The sequence below is a fragment of the Gallus gallus genome, chromosome 7, assembly GCF_016699485.2.
Source record: "Gallus gallus isolate bGalGal1 chromosome 7, bGalGal1.mat.broiler.GRCg7b, whole genome shotgun sequence".
Lineage (NCBI taxonomy): Eukaryota > Metazoa > Chordata > Aves > Galliformes > Phasianidae > Gallus > Gallus gallus.
In genome coordinates, this window is record NC_052538.1 from 13,452,651 (window position 1) to 13,476,500 (window position 23,850).

The 23,850-nt window shown below is 40.9% G+C and overlaps 1 protein-coding gene across 10 annotated transcripts in view; it reads left to right on the plus strand.

The window, feature by feature from the left end:
* Window positions 1–23,850, plus strand: part of PIKFYVE (phosphoinositide kinase, FYVE-type zinc finger containing) — a 64,151-nt gene that overhangs the window by 26,960 nt on the left and 13,341 nt on the right. For all 10 annotated transcript variants that reach the window (XM_040703668.2, XM_040703669.2, XM_040703670.2 and 7 more), the window contains 18 exons: window positions 2,938–3,000; window positions 4,971–5,100; window positions 5,907–6,087; window positions 7,400–7,474; window positions 8,411–8,518; window positions 10,940–11,080; window positions 11,655–11,781; window positions 12,306–13,492; window positions 14,777–14,877; window positions 15,995–16,066; window positions 16,797–16,968; window positions 18,238–18,416; window positions 19,899–20,012; window positions 20,938–21,046; window positions 21,159–21,313; window positions 21,903–21,993; window positions 23,054–23,114; window positions 23,683–23,826. In XM_040703668.2, coding sequence (XP_040559602.1) covers window positions 2,938–3,000; window positions 4,971–5,100; window positions 5,907–6,087; window positions 7,400–7,474; window positions 8,411–8,518; window positions 10,940–11,080; window positions 11,655–11,781; window positions 12,306–13,492; window positions 14,777–14,877; window positions 15,995–16,066; window positions 16,797–16,968; window positions 18,238–18,416; window positions 19,899–20,012; window positions 20,938–21,046; window positions 21,159–21,313; window positions 21,903–21,993; window positions 23,054–23,114; window positions 23,683–23,826 — 3,210 coding nt within the window. The remainder of the gene's footprint in view (window positions 1–2,937; window positions 3,001–4,970; window positions 5,101–5,906; window positions 6,088–7,399; window positions 7,475–8,410; window positions 8,519–10,939; window positions 11,081–11,654; window positions 11,782–12,305; window positions 13,493–14,776; window positions 14,878–15,994; window positions 16,067–16,796; window positions 16,969–18,237; window positions 18,417–19,898; window positions 20,013–20,937; window positions 21,047–21,158; window positions 21,314–21,902; window positions 21,994–23,053; window positions 23,115–23,682; window positions 23,827–23,850) is intronic.

Consider the following 23,850-nt stretch of genomic DNA (forward strand, 5'->3'; position numbering starts at 1 on the left):
GTAAATAAATAGGAGGCATTACTTTCAGAGTGACCTATGTAACAGAGCACTGTAGCTATTTCATGGCATTGGGTTTGTAGGTGTTAGAGATCAGTAAGTTCCCTGTGCTAGGCAAATGTGTTGGGCTTGATTTCATCTGAGTTGTCTTGCGCTTAGGCCAGGTGACTAGGCAGTGACTTAATTTTCTTTAGAAAGAAAAAGAGGAAACAGCTGAAGATGATACCCACATCTTGGGGTTATTCACTTGATTTCCTCACAGCTGTGTAAATTGGAGTCCTTGGGGTCAGACTGAGGGGACAGCATCATTGCTAGAAGTGCAGGTTCGACCTTGATCTAAGTGATTAGCAGCTTTTTTCAAATGATTAAGAGAAATGCAATTTCCACTGGTTGTGGAGGTCAGCTGCTTTGAAGCAATGGCCTGTGATGTGCTGGTTGTGTTGTGTAACATCAGTTTGTATATGATCTGGGCCTAGTGGCAGAACTTCTTATGATATGGAAGGCTGACTAATGTCCAGTGTGCTCCCATGAAATTCTAGTGACTCTAAGTTAGCTGGCATGAAATATCTTAAAAATGAGTGTAAGTGACTCACTTGTACTATCATCTACTCACAGATAATGGTACTTTCTGGCATGAATCAAAATGGGAAACAAAGCAATATTGCTTTCTGCATATAGATTGGATGGAGAGATTAAATGACTTCATTTATTTTAAACATGGCTTTTAATTGCTGTGCTTAAAAAGATATAATCATCAGTATAGAAAGCTTTTCTAAATGCCCTCAAAGCCAGACATCCTGGGAGGGCAGGCATTTTGGGTAGTTTTAGGTACCAGCATTTAGTTAGGAGGAGGGAAGAGAATCTTGTGTAGTGGCACAGCTCCTTATTGCTGTTGTTTGCCAAGGCTCAGAGTCCTGCTGCCAGAGCCCTTTTGGATATGTACCACAGTTTTTAGTGGCTATCCCTGGATCTATGTGTGCTTTGTGTATCTAAAAGAAAAAAACTGTGAGTTATGGCTGGTCTGTTCAAACTTTTAAACATCTTGTAGATTTATCTGCTAACATATCTACTGCTGGTTTCCAGTGGAGACCTGTGAATTTGTGTACATTGTGGTATTTGCTTCCAATAATGCTCTTGAATATTACACTTCTGCATTTATATATTGTGTGGTGGTTTGTTTCTTTTTTGTGTTTGAGGGGAGAATGTAGGATAGTTTATTGACAGCTAACTGCTTGCAGATAGGGCTACGAAATATGCAACAGGATTCTCTGGGTTTTCTTGTCTCATCCCATCTCTGCAAGAAATGTCTATTAGCCACTCTCAGGGGCTCAAACTTGCATCTGTGAGTGTGACATCTCTCTGGCCTAGGAAGAAGTGTGGTTTTCTTACTTTGTCAGAATCTTCCATTGGGACGGAAATAGACGGAAGCAAAGTTGCAGGAGGTGAAACTCTATTGATGAGAAGTGTTCCCTATTTGAAGGTGTCACCTGCTTCTTCAGCTAGAGCAAAACCAAGGTTAATTTCAGCCAAATTTCTTGGCTGTGCCAGTCAGGGTTATATGTCAGATCTAATTTCAGTGCGTTCATGTCAAGAGCTTCTGACCCGAGGCTGCTGTAAGGTTGAAAAGGACTGAGGTGTTGTTATGTGTGTACATGTGTAGGGATAGTCTGATGTGACCTGCTCTAGCTAGTGGGAGCTATGGGTGAATGCTGAAGGCGAGCCAACTTAGGTCAAGCACCAGGTCACTTGTAACACTAAATGTTCATCTAAGCGAGAGGTGAAAGGAGTCTGCAAACAACTATTGAGCTGCCAGGGATACTTGCCCCTTCTTCTGCCATGTACATTTGGTACACTGATCATCTGTTGAGTATCTGATTTCAAACTGGGTAACTGCAGACAAGTTGAGATGTTTGAAATACTGGTGTGTAAGGGGTCTCCTGAGTGCTGCTGTTCAGAGGCTTGTGATTGCTTATGTCCTGTCTACTTCCTGTTGCTTTCCGTTGGTGTCTGAAGCCTTGCTTTGCATTATTTGTGGTGGCAAATCTGGACCATTCTCAGGAAAGATGATAAAGGGTTGGTTTTGGTCTTGGGATCATCACAGTGTGCAAGAAATTTGGCTACTGCTTGTTTTCCCATTGAAATCCCTTTTTGTAGAAACAAGTAAAGTAAGTAAATGTACAGTAGGCCTCTGGAGAAAACAAGGTTTGTGTAGCTACAGAGCCTGCTTGAAATATCATTGGAATTTTTTTTTGTTGATCCAGTAAGGTAAAGAGGTGTAGCAGATAGAGCTTTGTCCTGTTTCCCAAATGCAAATGCTGATGTGTAACTCTCACTTTCCTCAGATACTGGAAGTGTACCTTTTTGTGCATGGATTCTTCAAAACACTTCAAACTATTTTAGGCTTCAGACTTCTCTCTCTCAAAAGGCAGGCTGCTTTTTGTTCCCTTCACTGTGTAAGAGAAATCTTATGGCTGATCTCTCATCGAGTCTGAGAAGACCAAAAAATTTCATTGGAGTCTGTGATCAAAATGCCTCCTGGAACTGTATTTTTAGATGAGAATGTGGAGGTCATTCCCATGGTGTTTTTGCAGCTTGCCACAAATATATTCAGATTATTATTATTATTTTTATTTTTTAAAGTGTCAATAGGAAGAGCAGACTCTTAAATGTCACTTCAGTCTGTGCTCATTTTTACTTTGTTTCCATGGTAATACAGTAATAAATAGTGTTTTCTTGTCTTCCTAAAACTTTCTGATAGAACGAGAACGAGAGGATATTCTTGTCTTGACCACTCATCAAGCTGTTGCTAAATTAGTGACTAAATGCTTGGATGAGTAATGCTGCTGCTTCTGGTGTGGGTGTGTACAACATAATTATATGGGCACACCAGTGTAACCTGTCATTTGTCTCCGCCTATCTCCCTCTTCTCTCTTCTTTCAGAGTACTTGAATCCTGACAACGGAGGGCAGCAGATGTTCTCTATAAGTGATGCTTTTATTAAAGGTAAGAGGAAAAAATTCAAATGTTGCTGTAGTGGACTGTAATACAATGACAATTCTTTAATGCTCCTTCAATAGAGCGTCGACACTTAACAAACTGAAGTTACTTTGGGCAGGACTGGCATATAGACTGTATTCTGTCCTTTTTTAAGCTTTTTCAAGCTCAAATTCCTTCTCGAATTTCTTCCTTCAAAATAACTCAATCTTTTATTTTTTTTTAAAGTAAGTCTCAGTGACAGGTTCTATCGCTTTTTGTTCATAATTTACCCACCCACAAACTTGTATAACAGATGCCAGTTCTGACTTTCTTTGCAAGCAAGTGGAGATGTAATGTAATGAATTCCACTCCTACGGAGTAGTTCAGAGCTTCATCTCTTAAAACTTTCCGGGTTCCCTGTCAGCAGCATTACTACTTCTGAAATGAAAGACCATCAGCCACAGTTCTGAGTTTTAAAACCGTGCCTTCCAGTTTTGTGATCAGCTCTACTCGTGGGATTTTTTTCCATTTGATGCTGTTGGTTGTAGTGAGCTCAGAGGAGAAGAGGAAATAACTGAGGAAATCCCAGTGTCTGCGCATCCAGAAAAATAAAGTGTTTGGCTGAAATCATGCTTAGCTTTTAACTAAACTTCTGCAGGAGAGGGGGGAAGGGAAAAACCCTGCTTAACTTCTCCTGTTCTATGCAGATAATTTTGTGTGCTGAGTGTCCGGAAGAAATAAATTGCTGTTTTTAAAGTGTCTTTTTCAGTCGTCCTCTTCAGGTTATTGTATAAAGATTTTGCATTCAGATAATGCAATTGTTTTTAGCTTGAAATCTGAGGGATTGCATGCTTGCCAATGAGAAGTTATACACTACTAGCATGAATGATTTACAATATAGTTAGCCATTATACAAAATTGAGGAAGTTCTAACTTGGAATATTGTAATACCTGTGTGGAAAGTAGCTTCATAACTCTTTGAAAGAACAGAAAAATGTAAAGAAATAGCCCATAATCTTAGTAATACAAAACAAATAGAGAGCAGTTTTACAGATATGCTACATAATGCGGTGATTGAAAGTGGCAGTTGCTCCCTTCAAGCAGGAGCTATTTTGTACAGCTGAAACTTGTTTGCTGTTTCCAAAACCAGTAATGACTACAGTTTTTACTGACATCTAGAGGTTTTAAAACTGTGTCCAGTGGATACAGCTTTACTTATCCTATTTAACATAGTAGAGAGATACCTGTGTATGTGATGGTTAGGAGAAAAGGGATGAAAAGATGTGCTGAGACTTGTGAAAAATCTTGTGCCCCTTTCTTTATGGGAAAACCTTAAACATGTGAGAGAAAATAGTTAAATACTATGACATAGGTTGGATGAACCAGCTTGCTAGCAGCTCACTCTGCACCTGACTAACAAAGCGGTGGTGTTTGAGGTCTGACTACAAGTCACATCAGGATTTATTGGTAGCATAGTATTTTAAAATGTTTGGGAGACATGCTTAACAAGGCCTGTACCAAGATATTTTTGGAACTTGTGCTGCAGCCTGAATGGTGTAACTTGATCTTTCTAGGGCAGGTAACTTTGTATATGTGTCTTCAAAGTAGCAGCTATCTGCAGATCGAATTATTGTACCTTTAATCAATATTCTAAATTGAAAAGGCCTGTGAATATGTAAGGTATTTAGAGTTTACTGCTTATTTATAAGCAAAACTGTGATGTAACTATGTTTTTTCTCCTCTCTTGCCACAATTTTAATTCCAGGAGAGCAAACTTCCTACTCTGTACTGTCAGTATGAGAATGTCAATAACTCACTTTTCCTTTGCACGCTTATTACTGTTACATTTAGTACTCTTTATAGCATCATGTTACCGTGACTTCTAGCTCGAACTCAGGCTTTCAAGAAGCTTACACTTATGCCCTAGTAAATTCTTTCCTTTTCGATGTAGTCTTTCAGCTGTGACCTTATTAACAAGGTTGGCTTGTTTCTTGCAGAATCATTATTCAACAGGAGGGTGGAGGAGAAGTCCAAAGAACTCTTTTTCACACCGCTAGGCTGGCACCACAGTAATCTGGATCTGCTGAGAGAAGAGAATGGGGAGAAACAAGCCATGGAAAGGCTGCTGTAAGAAAAACAACAAAAAAAGAATTTTCGTATCTTGAGTAACAATTCTGGAAGCCCTCTTGTTTTTAGTGGGGCTCAATCTTCTGTGGACATTTTTTCTCTTTTCTATGGTTTTATGTAGGTTGCTCCCAAAGTAATGCCTCCTATTTATTTCTGTGGGAACCACAATGGATACAAACAGAACAAAAATGTTATCTGATGGAGCAAATTCTCAGCTACAAAACACCATTTTTCGACATAGTCACCATCACTGGCCGATTAACGTAGACTGAGATGCTCTTCATTTTGTGGTGTGACAACTGTGTGTGGCCATCTGGAACATGGCTTGTCTTTCACGTCATTGTTACCACTGTTGAAATGCAGCACCCGCCACCTCCTTGCACTCACGTCTGCTGTTTGGTCTCCACAAACGTTCAGCAAGTGTCAGTCAATGCCATTTTTTCCCCATGGAGGAATTTGATGACAGACCTTTGCTTCATACACATTTCAGTATCAGATGCCATTTTGTCTGCTGCTGTCTGTCTCATGGCAACAAAATGTCATGGAATATTGGTGGGAAGGTTCAGTCTCTACTGCTCTATTACCAACATCTGTGTCTGATGTCATGGGTCAACATAATAAAATAAGAGGCATTACTTTTGGAGCAGCATGTCTGCTTGAGTGGAAGAGAGTTGACTGTAAAACTTTCTAAGGATCCATATGTTTAGATGACTTCTGTTCTGTAAATATTAAGTAATTAACTTTTGGAGCCTGACTTATTTTAAACTCAGCTCTATTTTTCTCACCACAAAATCTCTTATTTACAGCTCTGCTAACCACAACCACATGATGGCACTGCTTCAGCAGCTTCTCTACAATGAGTCCCTGTCTCTGTCATGGAGGGATATCATTGTACCTGTGGTCTGTCAGGTAGTTCAGACTGTAAGGCCTGATGTCAAGAACAGAGATGATGACATGGATATCCGCCAGTTTGTCCACATCAAAAAAGTAAGTTTTCGACACTGGGTGTAGGGAAAGACAAAGGGTGAAGCTTCTGGCAGCACCCATTGTTTGAAGGGAAGAGTTGTCACCCGCATGCTCAGCTTGTCTGGTGGTGTGTAATTGGTTATTCTGGCCTTTGATTAGTGTGAGGTTTTAGGAAAACTTGTACAGAAAGAGTTATGCTTTCTGCAAAAGGTGTTTTAATGCCCTGGAGCTGACCTGTTCTTTCAGGCTTTAAGCTGTGGAAATTAGCAAAGAACACCACCTCTGTAATGACTTGCTTCCTTTCCTGGCTTCTGCTTGGTTTGTACTTAGATTATAGAGGTACTGAGCCACTGTTTAAGTAGCTTGCAAGACTCTGTGTAGCAATCTATTGCCCTGCAACTTGCCATTATGGAGGATTTAAGTCACTGGATGCAAAGTACAATGACTCTCTTCCCAGAGGAAAACTTGATTGGTAGGGAGCGTGCATCCAGTTTTACCAGGTGTCCCAGTGATGTCATTGTTGAACTGTAAGGCTGGAGTTGTGGCAGGCAGAGCCTTTTCTGAGAAGCTGATGTGAAACTAACCTCCAGGGAAGTAGTGTAACTGAAACTCACAGGCTCAGGCCTATTTTTGCGTGGTACAAATTTGCCTTGGGAGGCCTCTTCTGTTTGGAAGCAAGGTAAAATACGAGGAGAGCCTTATGTTACTCACGGCAATTCTGCAGCATCTTTTGAAGCAGCAACAACTGATGCTGCTCTCTTGAAACCCAGTTTCAAAATTCAAATGTTCAGAGATGGAAGCTCTCATAGGTGTTTTCACATGCCACTTACAGAAACATGTTACTTGGGAACTTGTTTCGTGTTGTTTATTGCTCCTGTGGTTGGTTGTGACTATAGTCACAATATTCAAATGTTTGTGTTCGAGCAGTAGGTAGAGGTTTGTTTGTTTGTTTATTCTCTTTTATCATTACAACTCCTGTTCATAACAAGTGAAAATGGTGCATACAGAGGCATATGCTCCCCGTGGCCTGTAGAACTTGAGTTTTCCAACGGCTTTGCAGAGCATGTTTGATTTCATAAATACATGTCTTTTAAGAGGGGCCTGGATGTCCTGGCACTTAATACCTGTTTTCATGCTTTTGTCCTTAGTTTCCATGATTTTGACTAAGAGTTTTGTGCCCAGCATGACAGCATATGATTTTTAATCTGATCACTAAAGGTGTAGGCAAAGCTTGTACACTAGCCACAGTGGCTGTTCTGTTAAGTTTACGATGTTAGACATTTCAGTAACTTTTAGACAATATTAAAGTGTTCGGCTTCCTTCACTCTGTTAGATCCCTGGTGGAAAGAAGTTTGACTCCATGGTGGTGAATGGATTTGTATGCACTAAGAATGTTGCGCACAAGAAGGTAAGTTGATTGATCAAGTGCTAGCTGTAGAGTGTGCTGAGGGAAAGAAGTGTGCTGTGACTTCCTTTTGTGTTAGATGCTTTTCTCACCACTTTCTCCAGTTTGTTGAGCTTGAGGAGCAAAGATGCATTTCTTTTCAAAGCTATTTTCTTTCAGATGAGAGGTTAGGGAGAGGGGGACAAAAATCTCCCCTCATGCATTTGTAGCAAAATATCCTTTCCATCCCTTTCACTCCAGAGGCATCTAGTGATAGTCTGGAGGAGGCTCAGAGGGAGACCTTACAGCTCTCTACAACTCCCTGAAAGGAGGTTGTGGTGAGGTGGGGGTCAGCCTCTGCTCCCAGATAACCAGCGGTAGGACTAGAGGGAATGGCTTCAAGTTGTGCCAGGGGAGGATTGGGTTGGATATTGGGGAAAATTTCTTCTCCAGAAGAGTGGTACTGGCACAGGAGTCGCTGTCCCTAGAGAGGTGTTCAAGAAATGTTTAGGTTTTGTGCTGAGGGACATGATTTAATGGGTAAATGTTGTTAGGTGGGCAGTTGGACTGGATGATCCTGGAGTTCTTTTCCTACCTGGGTGATTCTATGACTGCCCCAAGTTCTGGACAGAAGAAAAGACCTTTCATGGTCTTGATTTATGTGGCAGTACAGTTAAGTGAGCCTTTAAATAAGGCTAGAGGCTGGAGGCTCTAAAGTATATCAAGACTTAATGTGACTTAATGCTCTTGGAGATGAGTGCAGAAACCTTCAGCATTGCAGTCTTGCTGAACAGTAGCTGTGAAATTTGAAAATCTGGGTGTAACATAAGAAGGAGATGGTGTGGGAAATACTAAAGAAATTTTGCTTACAGTCATGGGTAGTCTGATGGAGTTTTTTTCCCCTCTATTTGTGTTTCCCTTCTGCCCCGTCTCTTTTTAATAATTGTTGGTTTTTTTTAGATGAACTCTTGCATAAAAAATCCCAAAATTCTTCTGTTGAAGTGCTCAATAGAGTACCTTTATAGAGAAGAAACAAAATTTACCTGCATAGACCCTATAGTACTTCAGGTAAGAGTATGCTTTTATTGGTTAGAATTGCTCAAGGTCCAGTGATTTGAACAAAAGAGGGTGATTAGCACACACCTGGCTCTTTAGTGTGTAAGGTGCACTTGAGTTAGTGGAATTGCACAGGAAATAAGGAAAGAAATTTCCTTTTGTAATAGCTGGCAAGGAAAAGTTGTGCTAAATAGAGTATGAGCTTATAGTCTGCTGAGAAGATTACAAGAGATTTATGAGAAGGCATCTGGAGTTGCACATATTGAGAGCAATTTTATGATCCTTGCAATTAAATGTAGTAGTTCAGAAAACATCTCTCAATTCTAATGATGCACTGTATAGGAACCATTAAATTCAGCAGATCAGAGCTGGACATTGTTTAGGTGTGTAAAGAAGTATTAAAGAAGTGAATATAGGCAAGATTTAGGTTGTACCTACATAACTTTTTTTGTCAGGCTTGAACAAATGGGACAACACCCAACCTAATGAACTGATGAACTACAAAATGTCCCTTTGGAACTTGTGCTCAACCCTTGTGAACAGGGAGGTGCCTTGGGTATGACAACACTGAAATAGGTGCACTTTTTGTTTAACAAACTGCATGTCTGCCCGAGGATCAGTTTTCAGATCTTTGCCAGGATATTTTTAACACAGGCATATTGTGCTTTACTGAGCTTGGTCCATAATGTTAGTAGTTAACTATTTCCTTCAATTGCGTGCAATACCACTTCCATTTAGTGCTTAAATGATAGATTTAGAGGTATGAAGGCCTTAGCAGTAAAATTTCTCTGCCTAGTGAGCTGTTTTCCAGTAGAAATTTAAGCTGAGACCTGTCCTTTGAATGGGACAGAAGCATCTGCTATTCTTTATGACTGCTGTTTGCTGTGATTGTTTCAGTGCTTGCTTCAGAAAATGATCTTACGTATTTGTATATCTGTGTTAAAGCTGTCTAGGGCTGACAGTACTGAGAAATACTAGTTCAGTTGAAGATGTCAGTTTCTATCAGTTGGCAAACTGTTCTTGTGATGCCTTTCTTATGCCCACAACCTCTAAAACTTGACTGATGTGAGCCACAATAACACGTTGAAAGTACCTGGCTTCAGAAGCCGTGTCTTCCCTTCAGCAGTGTAACTGATTAGTTCTGATGACTTCGCAGCCCTCTTTTCTTTTTGTGCATGACAGTGAAAGTGGGGAGATAGTGAAATGAAGCCAGATGGTGGGCATGGCAACAGCAGCAGTTTTGCAGATTTAGGGACTGAGGCTCTCTCAGGGACTTGAAGAGATGCAACATTTGTATACTGTGAGTGAATGGAAGCATCTCTGTGTGACACTGCTCAACGTTAGCATGTATCTGAAGGTGGAGAGCATAGTATTGCAAATGATTTTTGTTTAAAATGCTCTATTTCTAGAACGGCTTGGGTTTGAAGGAACCTTGAAGATCATCTATGGTTATCGTATGGTTATCAGCTGGTTATTTTTCACCTCCCTTGTCAAATTCAGCTCTACACGCCTTGGTCTTCCTGATCCCACCTCTGCACATCCAGGTGGCATCCTTGTATTCTTCCCATGCCACATGCACAGGCAGTGGAAGCAGGGACACCGTCACTCTTTTCCCTCAGTTTGACCAGCAGGTTCTTGTTCAGCTGTGCCAGTTTCCTGCTTTCTCTGCTTGATTTCTTGTACCAGAGAATGAAAAGCTCTTGTGTTCTCGGAAGGGCACCCTTTAAAAGCTGCCAGCTCTGCTCCACTCCTTTGTCCCTAAGGAGAACTTCCCAGGGGATCTCATCCAGTAGTTCCTTAAACATCCAGAAGTTAGTTCTCCTCAACTTCATGGTCCTGACTTTGCTTTTTTTGCTAGGCCCATGTTCCTTGAGATCCCAAATTCAACCAGGGCATGATCACTACAGCCCAGGGTACTTCCAGTCTTAACCCCTTTAACGTGTTCCTCTGCACTGATGACCACCAGGTCCAGTAATGCTTCTCCTCTTGTGGATTTGTCTAATACCTGTACAAGTAGGTTAGCTTTATTTAAGATATTTGAGGTTCATATGGCAGAAGGAAGTACTGTTTTGTAGAGAGGAAGTGGCCTAGTTTATCAAGAGTGGAGCTGCTGACTCTGGATTGTATTTGCAAAGGTGGTTTCTGCTGTGTGACGTGTCTATGCATAAATGTAAAAATTGTAAAAATGTTTGGGTTCTGCAGGTCTCTTATTTCAGATAGTCATGTATGATTAGGGCACATAATGATATGTTGAATGGTGTGCTTAGGGGCTGAGGAAATGTGCACAATGGAAAAAATAAATATCTGGTTTCCCTGTTCCATAGGAGCGGTCAGTATATAAATATAAAAATAGTGTTAAGTGCTTAGGTGTTTTTTTTTTTTCCCCAGACAAGTTTGTTCTAGTTAACTGCTATGTGGTGTTTATGTCTGCAGGAGAGGGAGTTCCTGAAGAACTATGTGCAGCGGATAGTTGATGTCAGGCCTAATTTGGTCCTTGTTGAAAAGACTGTGTCTCGAATTGCCCAGGACATGCTGCTAGAGCATGGTATCACCCTAGTCATCAATGTCAAGCCGGTGAGTGTTTCATGTCAGACTCTACCTTACAGTAGAACTCTTAATTTCTCCTTGTAGCAGGCTCCTTGGAGAAAGCAAGGAAAAATCATATTTTTTTTCTCTCCTAACCAAGCCAGGACTTTTCTTTTAATGGTAATTCATTTCCAAGCAGACAAAACAGGCAAACCTAGAATGTAACTTTTCCTCCTACTCTGCTGTGCCCTTGCTGGCAGGTCTTTACACTGAATTGATCCTAGTTAGTTCTGACTCCTATCTGTCACAAATGCTCAGTGGGTCCCCTGTGATCCTCAACAAGGCCCTCTGTTGCTGTGAGGCAGGGTGAGCCAAGTAGAGTTGGCTGTCCTAGCAGACAGCCCTACACTGACTGTACTGTATCTCCTGGAACTTCCTTCACTTGAATGGGTTCAGTTATCTTCATGAAAGGGCTCAACCTTCTCTCTCATCAGTAATATTTGCCAAAACTGCTGCTCTTAAAATTTTATTTGGGGATGGAGAGTGGTTGGATGACTGAATTTAATTCAGAACTTAAAAAGTAAGAGGTAACTGTAGATTCTTACTGTTCTCATTTTCACAGCAAGTGTTAGACCGAGTAAGTCGAATGACCCAGGGAGACTTGGTGATGTCAATGGATCAACTGTTGACCAAGCCACGTTTGGGAACCTGTCATAAATTTTACATGCAAGTCTTTCAGTTGCCCTATGGTGAGTAGAGCTTGTTGTATCCTGTTTTGTGTGCATGAGACACTAAATGTTTTGTTCTTAATGAAATCTGAACAATCACGTGCCTTGTGTGATCAAGTACTATTATCCTTCCTATTAATTTTTCTTTACTTTTGCTACAACTAGGCATAAAAGTGTTATAAGACTGTGGACAAAAAAAACTTGATCAAGAAGTGCAAGGTCTTCCTATCTTACTAAGATGAGAGATGCTAGTTTTTAATTAGGTTGGATTGTTTCTTCTAAATTGATTTTTTTTTCTGTCCACTGTCCAACTTCCTATTCAAAACAGGAGGTGTTATCTTTAGTGCTAGATAAGATTTCCCAGGGGCTTGTCAGCAAAGTGATGAAAATAGTGCAGAATGGAGATTTCATGATCAGTCTGTGCACCTGTTTGGCAGCTTAACCGTCCTCACTGTAAATAATATTTTCACAAAACAAGATTGACTGTAGTTGTCATCCTAATGCTTGTATTTTGCTTTTCTGATTTTGTTTTGTTTTTCGTTTAGATCAAACAAAAACTCTAATGTTCTTTGAAGGGTGTCCCCAGCACCTGGGTTGCACTATCAAGTTGTGTGGTGCTGCAGAGTATGAGCTGGCCCGTGTGAAGGAGATCTTGATCTTCATGATCTGTGTGGCTTATCACTCCCAGCTGGAAATCTCTTTCCTTATGGATGAGTTTGCCATGCCCCCTACTCTCACCAAAAACACTTCCTTTCACTCCCTTATTGAGGAGCAAGGAGATGAAAATGAACAACAGGACCTATTCAATGGTGAGGATTTCAGCACGGAGATCAGAGACGTTGAACCCTCAGCTGAAAAGCTTCCTGCAATCTCTGAGTCAGTGTCATCTGATGAGGTCACCTTGCTTGAACAAAAAGGTTTATTTGAGAGAGGTGACCAAGAGAACAGTCAGCTGGAAACAATGCCCTCAAAACAGCAAGAGCACCACAAAATGGAGTCTCAATTTCCGGTGTTTCACTCTGTACCTCCTGCAGTACCTGAAACATCTCTGCTCCCCCTCCATGGCATGGACCAACACTTGGTGACTCTGGACAGCCAGCCGCTAGAGCCTCTTCAACAGGCAGATGATCTGCAGGAATCCAAGAATCAGATGAGAGTCTTCAGAGACCCTCTCCAGGATGATACTGGTTTATATGTTACGGAAGAAGTAACTTCTTCTGAGGATCGTCTCAAGACGTACTCTGCAGCATTTAAGCAGGAACTGAAAGAAGTTATTCTCTGTATTTCTCCTGTAATGGTGTTCCGTGAACCATTTCTATTGACTGAAAAAGGCATGAGGTGCCCTGCTCGAGAATACTTCCCTGAGCAAGTTTATTGGTCTCCTCTCCTTAATAAGGAATACAAGGAGTTGGAGAGTAGAAGAAAGAGACAATTATTGCGGGATCTCTCTGGACTGCAAGGGATGAATGGGAGTGTCCAAGCCAAGGCTATCCAAATTTTACCTTCTCATGAGCTAGTCAGTACTAGAATAGCAGAGCATCTAGGTGATAGCCAGAGTTTGGCCAGAATGCTGGCTGACTATCGAGCCAGGGGAGGGAGGATACTACAGAGAAGCACAGATCCCTTTGCCCAAAGTAAGGATGTATCCAGTGTCCCTGCTGGAAGAACTGGATGCAAAATTGAAGAGGATGAGAAAGGACTGGCTCAAAGTGAATCCTCCTGGTCTCATAAGGTAGGATCCAAGCTATGCTACTCAAAACACAATTAAATCTGTTTCCCATGGTAACGCAGAACATGTAGTCTTTTATGAAGAATGTTGAAACAGAGACTTTTTTTTACTAAGTCAAAACCATTTTAGATTACAGTGCTCTGGGCACTTAAACAAGCTAATATAACCAAGGACTAGGTGAATATGAGGAAGAATGGAATGGGGAACTGACTGCAAAATTTCCCTGAGAAGGGAAAAGCTTGTGAGGCTCCAGAAACAGCTTAGTAGATTGACTATTCAGCTCAGCTGCATATGACTGATTCCTGAAAATATGGAGGGGGCAGAAACTCCTTTGTTTCTGAAACAGCTTTTCTGCTGCTTGTACTGATTTCTAAAGGTGTAAGAGGGCTTAATGCCATGGAAACAATTATAGACTGCAATTACATTGAAGCATTTGTTTGTAAAGTGTTGGGAGATTTGGAGAAATATGAGAATGTCTTAATGGAGGGGGCGGTATCTTGTCAGAAATTTCCAAGTAAGGCAGCGTACTTGGAACCAAAAATATTTAAAGACAGGGGAAACTGTTATGACAGCTGCTGATTTGTATCTGAGGTCTTGGGACTTTCTTGCACTGGGAACTATACACAAAAAGATGTCTATGACAAGAGTAGCGGAACTGGTTACTTGTAATACTCTACATTTTGGTTCCTGAGCCACTGTTAACCCCCAAGTTCTTGAGCAGAAGTCATACCTTAATGGGTGCTTAAATATACATCTGTGTAGCTTCATAGGCAGTAGTCTCACAAGCTGTAAGAGTAGCCATTACTCTACAAGTCTGTGCTGTTTTAAATTTACTCAGCAATCAAAGAAAAATATTTGGTGACTTCATAGCTCTGTAAGGTGTGGAAAGGGCAATGGTTCCATTCTGGCAGCCAAGTGCCAGAAAATCAGAGAAGAGCAGAAAACTGGAAGTCTTTTTGTAGCAAAGATTTGACTTCAAGTTGTGCTGAAGTGTCTTGAAGATGCTGTACATTTGTCTCAGGGCTTTGTTTCCTGTCTTGGCCCTTTAGCTTCCTTTCCACAGTAACACATATGCATAAACTGTTTTTATTATACATACTAGTTATGCTCTTCTGAAAATGGCCAGTTAGTACTTTGGTCTGAAGTGCAAAGATAAAGTAAAGTGAATCTGTGGAGAAGGAATGAGCAGGAATTTGTCCTTAATTCTATTAGAATATAATTCTGTCATCGGTTGCGTGTGGATGAAGATGTCTGTAACCAGTGAGTGAGTTGTTTTCTCTCAATCAGGTGGATTGCTTGAGTCCAGTAAACCATCAGAGGCTGTGTGTTCTCTTCAGTAGCTCTTCTGCGCAGTCCAGCAATGCTCCAAGTGCTTGTGTCAGCCCCTGGTAGGAAAACTACTCTTCTGTAGCTTGTGTAGTTGCTTTCTTCTTTCTGACAGTCCTTGCACCTTAAGTTATTTCACTGAGGACTCCTTTGTAGGTTTTAATCATTCTCTAATGGGGACTGTTGCCAAAATCGCCTCTTGCATGATCCGGTGGCTCCAGAGCTGTATCCCACTGTATCCCACAGCCTTTCTAATCTCAGGCATGAAGGAGAAGGCACAACACGAAACTGAATGCTTTAGTTAGATCTTTGACTGCAGAGATCTGTATGTGTAGGGAGGGTACTTCTTTAGGTAGTTCTGTGAGGAAGAGATAGCGTATATAAATATTGTCCAAGCTTAAAAATAATAATCTCAGAATACTTACAGGTTGTATTGCCTGAGAATGGGATTTGAAAATACTGCTGTCTTGTATTAAAGTCAGCACTGTTAAGAGTTACATCTACATTTTTAGCTAAGAGGGCTGTGACTTGTTGATTTTGCAGAACTTATGATGTGCTTTCATTGCTACTCCTTGGACAAGAAACATCTTGTGATGTTTCATTATCTAAATCAGGTGAAATTGTATAGATGCCTTTCTTGAAAAAGGTGGTCTTGAGTTCCTATAAAAGCTGAGGAATGAACCAAGGAATGTGATAAGCTCACTTACAAGCAGCAATAAAATGATGTAATTATATTAGACAGAACTATCTGAAGTTACGCTTTAGTTGATATTTATCTGTTTAGTGTCTTGGTCACTTCAGATTCTGAGAAATAAAAAGCTGATATTAAATTTTATTCAAGTACTTTCGGGCTTTTTTCACCTTCTAGATGTGCTCTTTTTGTAACACTTCGGATGTTAATGTTCTGTGCGGGGATGTTCTTGAACATATTCTCCAAAAGTGCAGTTGAATTGCATTCCACTTTTAAATATCAAGTTTAAAGTTGTTCCTTGGATCTCATTAGTGAACTTGACAGTAAGAATTTGAGAATAGTCAAGCCTTGGAGTGGGGGAGCCTTTGAGTGTATACTGGGCTGAAAATAGCCAAGCAAAAGGTGCAGATCTGTGCACCTAAAGGCCATTGCACAATTAACAGTGGCAGAACTCCTCCTCTAAAGCTTTTCTTCTTTCTCTGCTTCAGGATTGTGACCATGGAATTCTATGGAAAAAATGACCTGACTCTCGGGATTTTTCTGGAGCGCTACTGTTTTAGGTGAATTCATTGTATGTCTCATTCTAAACCAAACAAAATCTGTCCCACGTTAAGTGAAATCACACTGTCTTCATAGTTCCAGTATTTTTTTTATATGAGCAAGGAAGTTGCTTTTTTTTTTTCCATTTCAACTCTTACTGCTTTTGAGAAATTTCCTATTTGATTCTGGTACCTGAAGAATTCTGCATTTATTTTTCTGATACCAGTCTCTGCAGTGACTTGAGAGACAACCATCCAAAGAAAGGTCATGGATTTTTTTGTTTGAAGAGGTTATATGGCACTATTTTGCATACTTCTTCCTTCAGGGTCTGAAGCTTTAAGATTTTGAGAGCTCCTTGGCATATCTTTTTCCCCCATAGCCTTTGTTCTAGTACACTGCCAAGCACTTCCAGGTGCTTAATTCATACTTTGTGATCTATGTGTAATATGTTGGTAGAAACAGATTCAGTAATAGAAACAGTAAAAAAAAAGACTGTGATAGCCACCAGTATCCAGTCACTACTCTTATGACCAGTACAGCTGTTGCTGGCAGGGGAGGCTCCCTACGCGCTGCTCCTAAATGAGAGCAGTAAGTTGTGCAGCAACAGCTTTCATTTACGGCTTAGGAAACTTTTTATAGTAAAGATTAATAGTACTGTGACATTAAAATGCATGCAAGATGAATTGAACCAACTCTTCAGCAGTGCTTTGCACATGATCGTTCATAGGTGTTTCCATTTTTCTCTGTAAGGCCTTCATACCAATGTCCCAGCATGTTCTGTGAAACTCCAATGGTGCACCACATTCGTCGCTTTGTACATGGGCAAGGATGTGTGCAAATTGTGTTAAAGGAGCTGGACTCGCCAGTCCCTGGGTACCAGCACACAATTCTTACTTATTCCTGGTGTAGGCTGTGCAAACAGGTAAGGATGAGGAGTTAAAAATCATTACTATTCCGGTTGGGTGTGTATGGAAATATGGGATTATACAAAAGCTGTTACTAGTGCCAAGTGGTCCTGCGTGTCTACAAATTCCTCTTGTAGAATTGGAAACATTGAGGATAAAATGTAGTATGATGGAGCTGTGTTGGAAAGTATCGGTCCTGAAAGGATAGGCTTAAGTGAAACTGATGTATTGTTGGTAACAAATTTCTGACATGGGAAAAACTAGGGCTGTCCTGTCAGAGGTGAAGAACGTTGTCCATTCCATGTGAATCTATACAAGCATCAGAAGAATGTGTGTGCAGGAAAGGGTAGATGTTGAGACCGGCTTAGTAATTGGCTAAACCCACTTGGTATTCTTTGATCTGCTTTAAACTGGACAGTCTGCATTGAGTCAGTGTGATGTCTAGACTTCCTTTAGTAGGCATGAGAAAGTAAATGAGATCTTCATTAGGAAGATGAAAAACCACAACATAATAAGACTGTGTATTATCTGAAACTTGTTCTTTAATTAAACTAAGAAAAACATTACCAGGTGGATATTCTTCTCTAGCCAACCTTTTGTAAATGTGAAGAGCTGTCTAAGAGAGATGAGAATAAAACTTGAGATTGATGCAGTGCCTCAAACTAAAAACATCTTAATTATCTGTGCTAATGAGTCAGTTCACCTACTTAATGCTGGCTTAAACATAGGTGTTGGGCTTAAAGATATCTAAAGGAAGTTAATGTAGTTGCTGAAGGCAAGCCCTACACTCCTTATGTATACACTGCCTTACACTGCTTATGTATGTTCTGTAACCTTGTATTACTGTGTGCTCATGTAAACACTAAGTTTGTAGCTATTAAGTGTAATTAGCTACTTCAAGCTTGCAAGGACTGCTGAGGTTGAAGTACACTGCAGAGTATTTGTAGGTGAAGAATCACTAGGGAAAAAGTATGTGATGAACACTGCTGCTGACTGGTGTGCTGGAAATTCTTTGTATACAGCAATAGTATGCCAGGTAGAGTAATATGTTTGTGCTCACCCAACTTAGTGCCTGTGAATATCAACTGGCATTTATTGCTTATCCAGTTTATTGCCTCCATCTGTGCATTGGCTTTAGCTCTGTATAAAAAAATTTTTAGCTGTTTTGGTATCTTTTGGGGTTATGAGTGCTTCTGGTACTAAAACTGACTAGATTAGAGTCTAGATTAGCCTGTCTTCGATCCTGGTTGAAGGGTGAAATTAAGACACTTTGCTTTCAATTTCAGGTGACACCAGTTGTTCCCCTTTCTAGTGATTCTTGGTCTATGTCTTTTGCAAAATACCTTGAGCTGAGATTCTATGGACACCAGTACACGCGAAGGGCCAACGCGGAGCCCTGTGGTCATTCCATTCACCATGACTACCACCAGTATTTTTCTTACAATCAGATGGTGGCATCTTTCAGGTGAGGTCATCTGATTTTTAATAAATGAATTCATTCTCTAGTACTGTGTGAAGCACCTGGCTCTGACAGAAATTCCTTGAGTCTCTCCCTCACTGGGTAAAGCACGGGATAGCATGCGTAAACAGAAACTGCAAATGCAGGATTGTGTGCTGGCATGCAGAGTGCATTGTAGCTGCCATCACTGTGGTGGGTTGAGGTGGACAGTATTCCTAAGAATAGCCATAGAATCATAGAATGGCTTAGGTTGGAGGGGACCTTATAAATCATGTAGTTTCTGCCCCCCTACCATGGGTGGGCTTGCTGACCACGAGATCAGGCTGCCCAGGATCCCATCCAACCTGGACTTGAAAGCATCTAGGGATAGGGCATCCTTAACCTCTCTGGGCAACCTGTTCCAGCATCTCATCACCCTCTGAGTAAAAAATTTCTTCTTAAGGTCTCCTCTCTTTTAGTTTAAAGCCATTCCCCCTTGTCTTGTCAGTATCTGTCCATGTAAATAGTTCCCCTTCTGCTTGTAAGCTCCCCTCAAGTACTGGAAGACTTCAATAAGGTCTCCCTGAAGCCTTCTCTTCTCCAAGCTGAACAAGCCCAATTCCCTCAACCTTCCTTCATAGGAGAGGTGCTCCAGCCCTCTTATCATCTTCATGGCCCTCCTATGGACCCTCTCCAATAGCTCTGCATCCTTCACACGCTGGAGGCCTCAGCGCTGGAGGCAGTACTCCAGATGGGGCCTCAGGAGGGCAGAGTAGAGGGGAACAATCCCTACCCTATCCCTGCTGGCCACCCCTCTTTTGATACAGCCCAGGATACTGTTGGCCTTTGAGGCTGCAAGCACACAGTGCTGGCTCATGTCCAGCTTTTTGTCCACCAGAACCTCCAAGTCCTTCTCTGCAGGGCTGCTCTCAGTGGGTTCTTCTCCCAGTCTATACACATCTCTGGGATTGTCCCAAATCAAGTGCTACATCTTGTACTTGGCCTTGTTGAACTTTGTTAGTTTCTCATATGCCTGCTTTTCAAGCTGGTTTAGGTCCTTCTGAATGTTGTCCCTCCCTTCTCTCGTGTCAGCTGCACTGCTCAGCTTGCTGCCATCAGCAAACTTGCTGAGGGTACACTTGATCCTACTGTTTATGTTGTTGATAAAGATATTGAAGAGCACCCATCCCAAGACAGGCTCCTGGTGGACACCACTTATGACCAGCTTCCACCTGGACATAGATCCACTGACAACAATCTTGTGGCTATAACCATCCAACTAATTATTTATCCACCTAATAGTCTAGCCTTCAAATCCATCTCTCTCCTATTTAGAAATAAGCGTGTGATATGGGACTGAGAGTTGTTCCAGTGCATGATGCTGAAGAGAAACACTTCTGCTTTGGATAATCTGGAATACTTTCACAATTTTATTCTGAAGCTGAAAGAAGTTGTACGTATACCACTATATGAGGAAAATTATTACAAGTTGTCACATTCTTTTCTCAGCTACTCTCCAATCCGTCTACTTGAAGTATGTGTCCCACTACCCAAGATCTATATCAAACGGCAGGCTCCGTTAAAGGTTACAATTTTGCAAGATCTTAAGGACTTCTCTCAAAAGTAAGCTTTGATTTTAACTTATTTGTATTCTGGACTTCTTAGCAAAACAAAAAAATTTTTGCTGATGTAGATAATACACTTGCTAAATATTTGTAATTAATTAAATATAAATGTGTTTAAAATCATTAATTTTCTAGTTGGATGTATTTCTAAGGGAGAGTAGCATCACAGTGTTCTTTCCTACCTTTACTGAGTTCCATCAATACCAATTCTTACCTTTTCGTCTGTTGCAATTTAGCTTAAGAATCTTATCTTCTACTGGCTGTGTTTATTGTAATCTCTGAATGTTGCATTGTTATGAGTGATCTAGCATGTTTTTATACTAGTAGACAGACTGGTATGTTTTTTGTAGTCTGAGGCAAACCGCTGTAGGCCTATACACCTTCTAAATGTAGGAACAAAGATGTGGAAGACAGATAGTTTCTTCCGCCATGCCTTAATTCTAATCTGACTGCTCTTTGACCTGGTGGCAGCATTCCTGTTTGGCTGACTTCTCTGTGACTGCCTGACTTCAGAAACTGTCACGTTTTGTTGAGAACTGAAATAATGTGTTCTCTCTCATCCCTGCTGGTGGTGTTGGTTTAGCTTGCAGTCTGACAGTCTCCCTAGGCACCAGTAGTGCAACAGCTCCCCTCTGCTAGTAATGGAGTTGTGACCTTTGAATTGCTCTCTGAAAACTTCTACTGCTAACAATAAGCTGTGGGGAAGAGCGTTATTGTGTGTAATTAAGAGATTTCTACAGCATGAATGGATTTTTTTCCAACGTTCATGGTAAATTCAGTGGGACATCCTATTGTGCAGAAGACTGTCATGTATAATCTTTTTGTGTTCTGAAACTAACTGTAAGCATGTTCAGGTTTTTATTCAAGAATGTTGAAGTTGTTTCAAGCAATCACAGCTTAACTCTTTGTATTCCTGTCCTCAGGGTGTCACAAGTGTACCTTGCTGTTGATGACCGCCTTGCTTCTCTGAAAACTGACACTTTCAGCAAAACAAGGGAAGAGAAAATGGAAGATCTGTTTGCACAAAAGGAGGTAATGGACCACTTCTGCATTTACACAGTATAGGCACCAAAATGTATGGAGAAACCACTTAAGTCAAGCATTATGTCGTGTGACAGAATGCTGACAGTTTTTTTTCTGGCAGATGGAAGAGGGGGAATTTCGAAACTGGACTGAGAAGATTCAGGCAAGGCTGCTTTCATCATCATTGGACACACCTCAACAGCTACAATCTGTTTTTGAATCTCTGATTGCTAAAAAGCAAGGACTCTGTGAAATGCTACAAGCCTGGAATAGTAGGTAAGAGGACAGATGCTGAAATGGTAACATCAGTGCTCTGCTGCTTCTGTAAGGGAAGAAGTTCTATGCTTTTTCTCCTTCTAGTGCAATTGCTATACAGAGGGTGTTATGACAGCTTGTGCTGAGTACCCTATAATGGCTGGTTGACTGGAACAGAAATTTGTTAAAGGCTGTGTGATGTTGTAGAGCACAACTTTCATCTGAGGAGGGAAAGCATCATTTGAACAAAGGTGAAAGATGGAAGCATGTAAAAGCAATTGAGTCTCAGGTGGGCACGTGCCAAACGAAAAGCTCAAGATGACTTATTTTTCTGTTCTTTTGAAGACTTTGCTCTCTCATACTGCAGGGCATCTGGGATGTGGTGTTCACAGCATCTCCTTTTGCTGTAGGAAAAGGAGATGGCAGGAAAATATTTTGTCTTTGGCCATAGAACACAGCTTCAGCACATATTAGCAGTCACCTTAGTTTGTGTTAAAGGCTTGTGAAAGCATGCTGGGCTGGATTCTAATATGGAGAAATGTAATTTTTGCCTTTTAGAGCTAATATGTATAACCTATGTTTTGAGCTTATTTATTTTATTTTTTTAAAGATTGCAGGATCTTTTCCAGCAAGAGAAAGGGAGAAAACGCCCCTCAGTACCACCCAGCCCTGGAAGACTGAGGCAAGGTGAAGAAAGCAAGGTACAAGCAGCAGGCTGGACATTACTTAAACATTTGTTCTGGGGGAGCACAACTGTCTAAAGTTCAACTTCAGTTCACTTTAATAATAAGTTAACTTGTCTTACTGCACTGTGTAATTTTCATCTGTAAGCATTTGGATGGCATGTTATCATACTTACCTTCTTATAAAGGCATAAACCAAGATCTATATTCTACAGAGGAAGATAGCTGAGGGTATGATATTGTGTTTTTTTTTTTGATGCTTCTGGACAGTTAAAATGAATGTTGACAACAGAGAGCTGTGCTCATTGTCAAGGTTATGTCTAGATAGGAGGGAAGTCATCTTGTTAGGGGCTGGACTCAATGAAAGCATAGAGAAAATGGCACAGGGACTGTTATCTATTAATGTTATTACTTATGAAAGAGAAAAGGTAAAATATCAGGAGAGGCAGAGCAAAGAATGCAGGGAGAATGATGATAAATTTGTAAGTTTGTCTCTATTTGGTGAAACCTGTGGGAATGGGCTGGGAGGATATGTACATGATCTTGAACTGTTGCCCCTCTATCTGTGTGTAAAGATACAGTTGCCAGCATGCTGAACAACTGCCTTTGTAGAGCTGATATTCTGAGGAAATGTCCAGACTGCAAGGCAGCACAATGGAAGGGTTGTACAAGGAGGCTGACCTCCCAAGTAGCTAGCTAGCAAAATGCACAAACAAACCTGGTGGCACTCTGGTTTGCTCAGCTGCATGCATTTGTGTCCTTTCCACTTCAAGCTAAAAGCTTAATGCTAAAACTTGCTTAGTCTTCAGCTAGCTTTAAGTAAGCTGTATAGAGGAAGAGCCTTGTCTTGAAAGCAGCATATAGAGGTGATAGCAGGCATGAGCAATCTTGTGAAACTAGATTGCTATTGCTTTGTCTCTTTCATATACTGACAGAGGCAGTGATGTGCTGAATCTGAGAACAGTGGGTAGAAGCATTCTGCTGTGGTACATCAGCTTTCGCAAGTGTTCCACAAAGAGGAAGGGATATAGCTTTAAAGAGCCTAGCATCAACATTGATCACCTGATGTTCTTCCTAGATCAGCAGCATGGATGCTTCCCCACGCAATGCTTCTCCAGCACTGCAAAATGGAGAGAAAGGTACATTATCTATTTTTCTTAAGATACAAGAAGATGTTTGTTGTAACCCTTTCTCTTGCAATGTGGGAGCCTTTGTTTCTCTGAAGTATCAGACTTGACATTGGACAAGATGGAATTAAGCCAACTATAAGCTTACTGTTATAAAACACAAACAGATTTGAATGTGGGATTGAATGATCCTAATTTGACTATCAAGGGTTTTTCTTTGAAATTGAGTATTGTTTAAAAATCCTCAGAAGCTTTCTAAATAACTGAATATCTGTACGGAATACATGGAATGCATCTTTTCCTTGAGGTGGTTGTGTGTGCTGAGACCCCTTCCTTACTTGTGAGGCACATACTGAGACTGGGAACTGAATACACTGGGTGCTTAAGTATATGCATCTTCTGGAGGTTATGTGTACACTGATCAGGATCAGCTGCTAGTTCTTTTGCTCTGAGCATTCTTACCTGCTTTCTAAGTTAAAAACTTATTGAAAGTAGACACTGGTGATGGCTTGGCCTGAAGACGAGCAATATCACTTCTGACAGCCATATCTAATGCTTTCCTCTGTCCTTGATCTTTCAGAGGATCGTTTCCTGACTACCTTGTCAAGTCAGAGCTCCACAGGCTCCACCCATCTTCAGTTGCCCACTCCTCCAGAGGTTGTATCTGAACAACTAGCTGGTGCCAACGCACTTTCTGAACAGGATACAACCAGTAGCTCAGAAGGTATAGTTGAGTTTTTGTCTTGTA